The sequence below is a fragment of the Mesoplodon mirus genome (genome assembly GCF_964341445.2).
Source record: "Mesoplodon mirus genome assembly, chromosome: 2".
Taxonomy (NCBI): domain Eukaryota; kingdom Metazoa; phylum Chordata; class Mammalia; order Artiodactyla; family Ziphiidae; genus Mesoplodon; species Mesoplodon mirus.
The window spans coordinates 20,803,941-20,816,027 of NC_138977.1; the positions used below are offsets into that span (position 1 = coordinate 20,803,941).

Here is a 12,087-nt window from a genome sequence, read left to right on the forward strand (position 1 = left end):
TGGAATCTAAAAAAAAAACATTCTGAAGAACCTAGGGGCAGGATAGGAGTAAAGATGCAGACATAGAGAATGGACTTGAGGACACGGGGAGGGGGAAGGGTAAGCTGGAACGAAGTAAGAGAGCGGCATGGACATATACACACTACCAAATGTAAAACAGATAGCTAGTGGGAAGCAGCCGCATAGCACAGGGAGATCAGCTCAGTGCTTTGTGACCACCTAGAGGGGTGGGATATGAAGGGTGGGAGGGAGGGAGATGCAAGAGGGAGAAGATATGGGGACATATGTATATGTATAACTGAGTCACTTTGTTATACAGCAGAAACTAACACAGCATTGTAAAGCAATTATACTTCAACAAAGATGTAAATAAATAAATAAATGAATAAATAGAGGGAAGGAAGGAAAGGAAGGAGGGAGGGAGGGAGGGAGGGAAACTTGGGAGGTTGGGGGTAAGGGGCAAGCCAGCTGGAGAGAAGAGGGGTTCTCTCCCAGGCCCAGGGTTATGACAAGACACTAAGGTCCTGTAGGAAAAAAAAAAAAGGGAAAAACGTTCTGGTAGTGTGAATTTTAATAACTAAATTTCATGCAATACCCTACAACACACCCCAGTAAAGATGTGTTCAATCTTGAGCTGACAGTGTCTGGGGAAGAAAAGAATCAGCAGCTACATCATGTAGAAAAGGTACAACATGTATCAGAGGTGTCAGGCTGGAGTGACAAAGAGGGAAACAAGCTCCGTAGGATCCACAGATGTGCTGTGAATGACACTGAGTTCCCTGTTGCACTAGGGAGGAATAGGGACAATAAAGCCTAATTTTATTTGAATCTCAAAACCTAGGGTGCCCTCAGCTGGGGTTCCATAAAGAGGCATGACAACCAAGTTCCTATTTCTGACCAACGTCACTTGACTGACAGTGGCAGGATAAAAAAAAATGCCAGGGCTTCCCTGGTGGCGCCGTGGTTGAGAGTCCGCCTGCCGATGCAGGGGATGCGGGTTCGTGCCCCGGTCTGGGAGGATCCCACATGCCGCGGAGTGGCTGGGCCCGTGAGCCATGGCTGCTGGGCCTGTGCGTCCGGAGCCTGTGCTCCGCAACGGGAGAGGCCACAACAGTGAGAGGCCCACGTAAAAAAAAAAAAAAAAAAAAAAAAAATGCCAGCGTGGTGAAGGAAGAGGTCCACACTGATGACAAAGGGCCCCCTACGTGGACACACACTTTGAGTGGCTCCTCTCACCTGGGGCCACCAAGTGAGAGATCCTAAGGCAACGGCTCCAAATGGGGAAGGAAAGCAAAGATGACTTTGATACTTTGTGTGTGTGTGTGTGTGTGTGTGTGTGTGTGTGTGTGTGAGAGAGAGAGAGAGAGAGAGAGAGAGAGAGAGAGAGAGAGAGAGAGAAAGAGAGAAAAGAAAAAGAAACAAAACTAAGATTTTCCTGGGCTTCCCGGGTGGCGCAGTGGTTGAGAGTCCACCTGCCGATGCAGGGGACACGGGTTCGTGCCCCAGTCCGGGAACATCCCACATGCCGCGGAGCGGCTGGGCCCGTGAGCCATGGCCACTGAGCCTGCGCGTCCGGAGCCTGTGCTCCGCAACGGGAGAGGCCACAACAGTGAGAGGCCCGCGTACCGCAAAAAAAAAAAAAAAAAAAAAAAACTAAGATTTTCCTCTTCTCTTCTGAAGGTGCAAGGGAGGGGCATACTAAGGAGAAGACAGTAGAAGAAATGCACGCTACTGGAGATGTCACTTTGTCATTGACACTGTTTAGAACTTTGCACATGGTGATAATGTTAATCGGTTTTATTGTCTACAACTTACTGCTCGTACCCAGGCGGCTGCCTGTAGTGTCCCCCCCTCGGTCCAGCACTGGTGTCTACAGCAGCGTGTGCACTGCAGGCATTAGCGTAACTGAGGGAAAGAATCAAAGAGCTCCCGTGGGTGCAGAAGGCTGAAAGTGGGGCCTCCCACCAGGATCCTGAGGGGACCGGAGAATGAATCTGAGCACCCATACAACCCGGCGGAGCAGGGTGTGCCCTACACTCTTGGCTATCATGTGCTGGAGGAAGGGCAGGAAGAAGATTATTATTTTGGTGGCAGGAAATAAAGGGGATATTTTAAAATATAGTATCTATCTTAACCTTGCTTTATATTAAATATTTTTATGCTAATTAAGCTTCTAATTATAAATCCATAGGAGGAATTCTTGCAAGAAGTGTTACGTAGAGGAAAAAGCCACAGCATGTGTCAGCACAGTGCACACTCCCCGCGTCCCATCAACTGAAGGGGGAGTTTCATGGAATCACAGGCAGAGCCCACTGTGGCCAGAGGCCAGCTGGGGAATCGAGCTGTTAGCTCCAACAAGGGGGCTCTACCCCACTGAGCCTTTGGGCACGTGTGGGTGGTCTTCTGCTGGACGGTGTTGATGCCTTACACAGAGGAGAAAGGGAGAGGGAGAAGGGAGATAAAAAAGGTAATAGAGAAAGAGGAGAAGCTAACATCATATACCTTTAATAATAAAAAAAAGCTTTTTTAAAAATATGAACTGAACTTTAAAGAACAATGAAAAAAGGGCAGGAGGGGGCTTCCCTGGTGGCGCAGTGGTTGAGAGTCCGCCTGCCGATGCAGGGGACACGGGTTCGTGCCCCGGTCCGGGAACATCCCACATGCCGCGGAGCGGCTGGGCCCGTGAGCCATGGCCGCTGAGCCTGCGCGTCCGGAGCCTGTGCTCCGCAACGGGAGAGGCCACAACAGTGAGAGGCCCACATACCGCAAAAAAAAAAAAAAAAAAAAAAGGGCAGGAGGCGGCAGACGTGAAGGAGGCCGTTGGTTTGCTTGTGGCTCACAACTGATGTTTGAAATTCACTACACATGAAACATAACAGAGGATACTGAATTATCTCTTAGAGAGACTAAGATGACCTCCCAGAGCATGCAATATTCTCAGGAGCCTGCAGAAGGGGCTGTGCACATCCTTTGTGTTTCCTGAAGCATCTTGCAAACAGCCATGGAACTGATTTGCTGAACCGAGCTCCGCCCGGTCAGATGTTAACCAAGGAGGAGAGTTGTCTACAGCAATTTGCAACAGAACTCATTACTCCTATGACTAAATCCTGAGAAATCTCAGGGTTTCTTAGCAACAGAACCCTGACATAGAAACTCTTCAGCAGAAGATAGATGAGACGGCAGAAACCCTGACTGGGAGTGCGGACGCCACCACTACTGCTTGGCCTGTGACTTTGGCCAGTGATGTAACCATGTCACTCTTTTAAAAAACCACTAAGTATACAAACCAGAAGCAGTGGTAAAAATAATGACATGGAAAGACTGCGGACATTCAGTACCCTCTTGTCCTCTGCACTTGGACAATTCAATAATCATCAGTTGGGAGATGTGTGTTACAGCCCAGTCTTCATTGTAGGTTTTCTATTTAAAATGTAATACCTGAGAGGCCCTAAGCCAGGATTTATTTCCCCCCTAAGAAAATATATCATTCTGTCACTGAAGTACCAGAGGGGTTGCTCGAGCCTCCAGAGGGAAAAGTGAAAAGCTCTGTAAGTTCCTTCAAGGGATTTCACACGTTATTGTTTTCTCCTCCCAAGAGAGATTTGGGGTAACGGTAATGTCTGCCACATCATCACCCGGATTAAACCTCTGTGGGCAGGAAATGCATCAGCACTTACATCATTTACAAGAGCATGCATGAAGAAACCAATACAGCATAAAAAAAATATTAAATGAGCAGGAAATTTCTAATGCACAGTCTTCTTTCTCTGTGGCTCTCAACTTCCCTGGGAACCTCCCAGAAACGATTTAAAAGCCTGAGAGAACACTTACCACATAGAGACCAGGGCAAAGATTAAGTTCTCACAGGAAGTTCACATATGAAGTCTGAGAACTCAACACTGGGTTAGCTTTGACCCCACTTATAATAAAATGCTGTAAATATCTGTGTGAGCACATGCACCACACCCCAAAACAGGGAAGTCGGGAAAAGACTGAAAACCAAAGAAACGTATAGAGCAAGGTTTAAAGGTGAGGCTCAAAAGATGAGAAGACCAAAGTTCTATTGAAACATATAAAATAAAAACAGGAAAAAGACCTCAAATTATCAAATGCAACCTCCATTTAATGTAGAGGAACCTGAGGCCCAGGATTGCAACTGGTCCCACAGCTGCTCTTTAGCCACATGAGGTCTGTGCACCCAACAGGTGCAGGTATACATCTGAGGCAGTGTCCTCATAGCCTTCCTCTCTTGATGAATCAGTCAGTATACGCCAAATAAATCCCTGATTTATTTCTTAAAGCACTTCCTTCCACTTCCTAAATCAGGGTTTGCATGAAATTTGAGAGTTCATTTAGTTCATTCCTGTTACATTATGCAGAACAAGTTTCAGAAATATAACAGATACTTTCCTTGTTTGTTTTTGGGTCTATAAAGAAGATGAGCTCTTAATTACTTTGATATTGCCAACATGTATTGATTCAAAACAATGCTGGAATACCTAGAATGGGTAACTCACTATGTCATGTCAAATGGCAAATACGTTAATTAATGTGGCATGGATCCTGCTCTCAAGATGCCCAAGGACTAGGTGGGCAAGACGAGGCATGTACTAAAATAATTATAATATCAGGCAGACAAGGGCCAGGAAATTACTATAGGAGTAGAATAGATGATGTCATTATTCCTACCTGGGGGGGATGAGTAAAGTGACATAAACGCAACTCTGAGACTGGATTACATTACATGGAGAAGCAAGGGCATTCCAAGCTAGATGCTGTTCAGTCAAAAGCAAGGCAGTAGCAAACGTGGAGTATATATGGAGAAAACACAAATAGGTTCAGTCTTGCAAAAGAAAGCATACAAATTGGAGAGTCTGTGTGCTATAATACTAGAAAGGTAGATTTAATCCAGAGCACGCTAGATCTCTGGAGCTACGAAAAAAATGCTTTTTCCCTTCATCCTGTAGTCCATATGGAATCTTTCATTTATCCTTTATACAAAATTCTGAAGCAACCCCTAAGTAATGGGCACCAAGGAAAGGCACAAGGCATGTTAACTTGAGAAAAATACGGTATCTACCTCCAAGGAACTTAGTCTCCACTAGGAATGACACATAAGCAGCCGATGATGACCATACAATAGTGTGAGAAATGTCATGATAGCATGCCAGGGTCACATAGAAGGTATAAGAAAAGTCACTGAAAATCAGGCTTGTAAGAATAGGGGTCCCAAAGGAAGAAACTGAAGATAAGCAGTAGTTATTGACATAGAAGAGGGGGTGTTGGGTATTCAGAATAAGATAAAAGTATGTTAAAAAAAAACACCTGAAGGTGTGAGAAAGTATAAAGTGTTCAGAACAGAAACTACATTTTAACCCAAAGCCATAGGAAACTATGAAATTATGATGACGTCCAAAATTATGATTCAGGAAAATAAATCTGGCAGCAGCATGTAGAAAATAATTGGAAAGCGGAAATAACTACAAAATGTTTTACTCCAGAATCTAGAAAAATGGTTGGGAGGACCCAAACTGGCCCAGTTCCAGTGAGAATATCATGGACACAGAATTCATGCAACTGAGCACATCACAAACTTAGGGAACAAAGGAAATGCCAGGCGCCTCACATTTCAGGATGGATTGACCGAAACTGGGAACTAGGAAGGAAAAGCATCTGCAGCAGGACATCGAGAAGGGGGAAAATAGTCAAGAAACAGACAGAGAGCAGAACCCATAGAGAGAAAGGAGGAGAACGTGGAATAAAGCTACATCAGGAACACAGGAGGAAGAAAAGTATGGGTACTGCGGGGAGTGGGATGACAGGAAGAAAGGCTTCTGGTGACAAAACCAAGGTTGTCCCTCAGCAAAGGAGCTTCGGGAGAAAACAGAGCAGAAGGCAAACTGCAAAAAATCATGAAGTACTAGATTGTGAAAGTAGATTACTCTTTGGAACTCTTGAGAAATTTAACAAGGGAGGAAAGGAGAAAGGCTGGTAATTTGAGAAGCATCATGGGACATTTTTTTGGTAGAGGAGACTTGAAAAAGGTCAGAAAAAATAATTCAGAAGAGAGATAATTTAATTTAATTGGCAGGCAATTCATATTTCTAACTTAAATCTACAGTCTGAAGCATTTCTTCCTGCTTTGCTTTTAAAGACTGAGAACTTCAATTTGCCATCCTCTAAATGGTGAAGACCTTCATATAGTTGGGACCTATTATCTTGATCACTCCTCAGTCTTCAATTCTGGGTGAAAATACCAATCCATTAGTCCTTTCTCGTGAGTTTTATTCTTTGCCATGGTGTTTCCTTTGAGCCCTTCTCTATATTCTACAGAGTTGTTTGGAAAAAAAAAAGCCATAAGAGGGTCCAACAATTTAATAAAGGCTAAGTCTAAACTGACATTTTAAAAAGGTAGGTATATGATGATCCCTCTATCCTTGTGGTTTGCAAACTCATTTTGTTTTGTTTTCAAAGCAGAAGAACCATTTCTTCTAATTACATCATCTACAAGATCAAAGGAGCTGCTCTGAATAGAGCAAAGGTAAGCAAAATAGAGCCTCAACCATGAGGCATTCCTCCCCATCCCACAGAAGCTAGTGTAAAATAATGCTGAACACTGGCAGTGTGTTGCTTATTAGTTTTTAACATTTCTCATAGAATATCTATGCAAGTTATCTTTCTTATATCATATAAAAATCACCTTTATCACTATATAATCTGGAGCTCTTTCCTGAAACCTTTTCCTACTTACAAATGTTATGCAGAATTCTGACCACACAATCCCAGACATGAGCTACCTCTTTTCTAAATAGCTTCATGACAGCTCAAACCTATGTGAACACTGTCTTGAAGCCAGGTCACTGATGAGCTTAGAAACAGCAGGACTGACCCAAACACTGTTTATTTGTTGTAAAGAAAATGTTTCTTCTTCTTCCCTCCACAGAAAAGTCAAAATTAATAAAATTTCTCCTCCACTAAATACCCTAAAAGCCCTGAGCTACAAAATGTATCATCTAAAAAAAGTGATAGAAAAGAACCATAAAAAGTATATTTGTTGTTCACATTTGATACTAACCTAATAAATTTAACAGCCAAGCCCAGATCGGCTATACAGCAAGTTCCATTTTTCTTCACCAGGATGTTCTTACTTTTCAGATCTCGATGGGCAATTGCTGGTTTGCCTTGAGTACTAAAGATTTCGGTGTGTAAGTGACATAGGCCACTGACAGAAGAATAGGCTAACTTCAGCATCGATTTAGTATCTAGGGTGGTGGACTTCAGGTAATCATAGAGGGAACCATTTTCATGATAATCTGTGATTAGGTACAACTGGGTCCAGGACCCCGTCCCTTTGATATCTGCAGCAATGAACCCTACAAGGAAAAAAGACAAAAAGGGTTGGAGCTATGTGTTTTCTGAATATTATCAGGATAATTATTTTTTTCAGCCATCACTCGTTGTCATAGGTGTCTTTTGTTTGGCATTTCATTCAGTTTTCTGCTTGTGCCTATGACAGTATTAAATCATTAATACCAATCAGAGGCCATCAAAACAGTAGGAGTGGAGAAACACTAAGAGTTTGTATCTGAAAACAGGATCCCTTTCTAATCAGCAGTTGATATTTAAATGATCTTGAAGTTAACAGTAAATAGTTCCTGGTATTAAAGTTACACATAAGACACTGTTTACAAAACAGGCACACACGCCATGATTAGCTTATACTCTTTCCACTTGAATGATCCAGCTAGATCATTTCTAACTTGAGAAAATAAAAAGGAAATCAATTATCAATATAAACTCTGGATATAAAGAAACCCTGCAGATAAAATTCCCATAACTTTTCACAGCACTTAGACAAAAATGTGCTCCTTCAAATCCCTAAGAAGCCTTAAGAAATTCTGGTATTGCATTTGCATTTCCTGTCCCGGAAGAAAAAACTTTTTGAACATGTTCCATTTCCAGCCCACCGTTCATTCATAGAAGTGCCTTAGTCATTCCTCCTGCGAGGTCTCCCATTAGAAGCGTATGACGTTCTTGGGCTCATGCCAAGAAGAAAATGTCTATATATTTCATAACAGGTCTACACAGATGAGTTAATATGCAGATGCTAACAGAAAAAGAGAGGAAAGCTAGGAAACCCTGAACATTGCTATACAGACTTTTACTCACCCAAAATGTTTTCATGCCTCATCAACACTGTCTGATATATTTCTGTCTCTCGGAACCAGCTGGCTTCCTCTGTGGTGAAGAACACTTTCACAGCTACCTTTTCGCCACGCCACTTTCCCATCCAAACTTCCCCATAGCGCCCTTTTCCAATCTGTTTCACCATCTGAATCTGCTTAGCTATAGTCCTCTGGACCTGTTAAATCCCAAAACACATTGTTAGTGTATTCACAGCACAACAGATTTGTTTAATCTTTTTTTTTTTTTCCTCCGGAGAAGAAACACATGTAAAATATATTTAGCCAGTAGTTTTTCTTTACATAGACAACTTATTTGTATTTATTTATTAATTTATGCTGTCCTCTTTTAAATATATTTGAAATTGAATGTGGATTTTGACTGTTTGAAGTATTGCTTCCAAATTATTAAGTATTTTATTCTACCTATTATTATTTTCACAGAGAAAAAACCTGAATGGGTTCACAGTAATTGGCAGAATAGAATACTTTTCACTTCTACCACTATATGGGATACTAGATACTCTAAAGGGAATCATGTTACTATATGCTTGGATAAACTACAACCAAACAGGGCTTCCCTGGTGGAGCAGTGATTGAGAGTCCGCCTGCCGATGCAGGGGACACGGGTTCGTGCCCCGGTCCAGGAAGATCCCACATGCCGCGGAGTGGCTGGGCCCGTGAGCCATGGCCGCTGAGCCTGCGCGTCCGGAGCCTGTGCTCCGCAGCAGGAGAGGCCACAGAAGTGAGAGGCCACAGAAGTGAGAGGCCTGTGTACCGCAAAAAAAAACCCACAACCAAACAAAAATGTAATGCACTGTTGGGCACACATAGAAATAAAGGAAATCTCTGAGCAGGGAGGAATGGAGGGAGGGAGGAAAAGAGGTAGGACAGAGTTAAGACCAGAGCAGGGATAGATAAGCATTCAGCAGCATATTCAAAAGCCAGGTTGCTGTCTGGGCAAAGAATAATACCAGCACTGAGATCTAGAATATGAACTTTGACCCCTTTAAAATGAGAGAAACTGAACCCTGGGCTTTAGCATTAAGCCGGAACCACCGAATGGTACCAAATTTGCCCTAGGTTGGTAGCACACCATCACCGTGGCTCCCGGCAAAAGCAAATGCAAATCCTCTCTCGAGGAAATCATCTGCAGAATACGTTTCACTCCACCACTCTGGTGAGATCTGGTGAGATACTAGATGCTCTAAAGGAGCACTTGCCACCATACAACTTTGATCGTGGATAAAATATGAGAAACAGAAAACTGTTAATGCGTTGTTGGGCTCACAAGGAAATAAAGGAAATCCCCAAGGTGGGGTTGGGGGGAGAAGGAGAGAAGGAAGAAAAGAAAATGGAGGGAGAGAAAGAAAGGAAAGAGAAAGAGAAGATCCCACAGAGTAAACACCTTAAAACAAAAGGAAACAGCCACTGCAAATGAGAGGCAGGAGAAACAACCCAAGCAGATTTAACCCCTTCAGATTACAGCTACTGGAATTTTCAGATACAAAATGCCAAGAACACTACATGAGATGTGTGAAGAAATAGGAGACAGAATAAAATACCAGGAAGCAGTAAGAAATTATTGAAAATTATACTTTGAGGTGGAAGAGTTGTCATAACAAGAAATGTAAAATGGAGACGTAAAATGGCCAATTAGAGCTGGGGAGAAAGTTAAACTGTGAGGGAGCTCTGAAGAATTATAGAGTGCAGCAGAGACAAAGAGAAGGAAAATATGAGGGTTAAACGGCATAAAGGTTATAAGTCTCTTTATACATGATCTTCATTCTACCTCTGCTTAAATGTTTTAAGAACTCCATGACTGAAGGGGCTAAGTATTGGTGACCATTTACATAATTTGGGAGACATATATAAAGAATCTAACATAGAACTCTCATAAGACCTGGTCAGAAAATTGGGATGTACTCTTTGCAGAGACATGCTTTGCATCAAGTTAAACCCAAAGTGTTTCTTTCTGTGTTTGCACTTTTAAGGGCCATGTAATTATACTGAGTCCACCTAGATAATCCAGAATAATCTCACTTCAAGGACAGCTGATGAGCAAGCTTCATTCCCCTTTACCATGTAAAATAACAGATTCTAGGGATTAGGACATGGACATTTTGGGGGGGCTAGTATTCTGCCTACCACAGATGTCTATCAGCTGGGATGTGTTCTGTTTTTGCATAATGGATGATTTTATCAATTCAAGAGGTAATGCTATCCATTGCCAGAACCATTACCAGCACTAATATCAGACTGAAAGCTTTTGGGGACAAGACAAAGTCCTTTTTTCTTTTCCTGTGAAAGAAGAATTAAAAAATAAAAGCATTACTGACATGCCATTTAGCCACTCAGCCTGAAGGAAATGAGGAATCAAGTATGTATAAAGAGCAGCCTTCCTCCCTTTAGGAGTCAAAAAGGCTCTGTGAGGAAACCTTCAGCACATTTCCATTCCTAAATAAGGGAGCAGAAGCATCAAGGGCACTAAGCAGTTGAGAGCCAAATCCGTAAGTAGTTAAATTATTGACTTGAGGAGACTTCCTACATTTATTAAAGAAATATTACTAATTTATAGATGTTACAAAGCAGTACTTACATAAATCTACAGAACATTTCCTAACAAACAGCTTTATAACCACTTCTTTTCTAATGATAACACATATAATTAATTTAATGAAAGCATAGTTGGAATTGGCAATGCTCACAAGAATAGGAACAACTTATCTCAAAGATAAAAAGTCTCACTAAATTATATTCAGAAATTTAAAATATACTTATATTTTGAGATTTATTATAACATCTATGGACCTGAAAATATAATTTGAAAAATGTTTTAACTATGTTGAGTTTTTATTTAATTTAGTTAATGTTTCAGGTCTTTCTGTACTTAAACTTTCCTTCTGTATTACATTCTTAGATATCAATTTTGAAAGTCAGATTGTATAAATAAAAAATAACCACTATAATTGTGATTCCCAAAAGAGAAGAATTATCTCATGCAAAATGGGTACAACTAGCTGTATAAGGATTATAAGGAGTTATCACTTTCAGAAATGTCCTCTTATCTAGTGATCAGCTATCTGATAGTGTCTAACCCTTAAGCCCGTGTACACGATGGACACTAAAAACCATGTAGTTGTAAGTAATGCTCTGTGCTCTCTACATGTCCCTGAATTAACAAAACACACACCCCTACACACAAATATACTGTTTAAAATACTTTGCTTAGTAAGGCTGTGTTAATGATACATATTGGAAATATTTTTCACAAAAGATTTCTCAACTAAGAGGTTTGATGTTCAGTTAGACAATTTACTTCACCTTTTGTTCCTTTACAAGGTCAGATAAATAGAGTATAAATAAATAATAATAGTGTTAGTATTTACTGAGTGCATACTATGTATGTATTAAATGTGCCAGGCATGTTTATATGTATATTTATTTATATATATGTCTATTTATATATATATATGTATATTTATATATGTATATTTATTTATATATGTATATGTATGTTTATTTATGTATATGTATGTTTATATATGTATATGTATATTTATATGTGTGTATATGTATATTTATTTATAAATATGTTTATTTATATATCTGTATTTTTATTTATCTTTATATATATATATATATATATATGGCAGGCAAACTATCTTAATTCTTACAACCACCCTATGATATTCCTCCCTTAAAGGATTTACATACAAAGTCACTTGGCAAGTATTAGGTCCAAGTATGTGTTTATACACATGGCATGAACTTTCCCTTTACGTTAATGAAATAAACCACAAATCGGAATATGCAGAGAGACTATTGTGCATTTCTGCATTGTTTATCTTTTTTTTTTTTTTTTGCAGTACGCGGGCCTCTCACTGTTGTGGCCTCTCCCGTT

General features: G+C 40.8%; 1 protein-coding gene across 5 annotated transcripts in view; it reads right to left on the minus strand.

The window, feature by feature from the left end:
- Positions 1–12,087, minus strand: part of BMPR1B (bone morphogenetic protein receptor type 1B) — a gene marked incomplete at its 3' end in the record, with an annotated part of 431,795 nt that overhangs the window by 19,760 nt on the left and 399,948 nt on the right. For all 5 annotated transcript variants that reach the window (XM_082634087.1, XM_082634086.1, XM_082634090.1 and 2 more), the window contains 2 exons: positions 8,170–8,362; positions 7,076–7,373 (listed from right to left, as the gene is read on the minus strand). In XM_082634087.1, the coding sequence (XP_082490213.1) occupies positions 7,076–7,373; positions 8,170–8,362 (491 nt within the window). The remainder of the gene's footprint in view (positions 1–7,075; positions 7,374–8,169; positions 8,363–12,087) is intronic.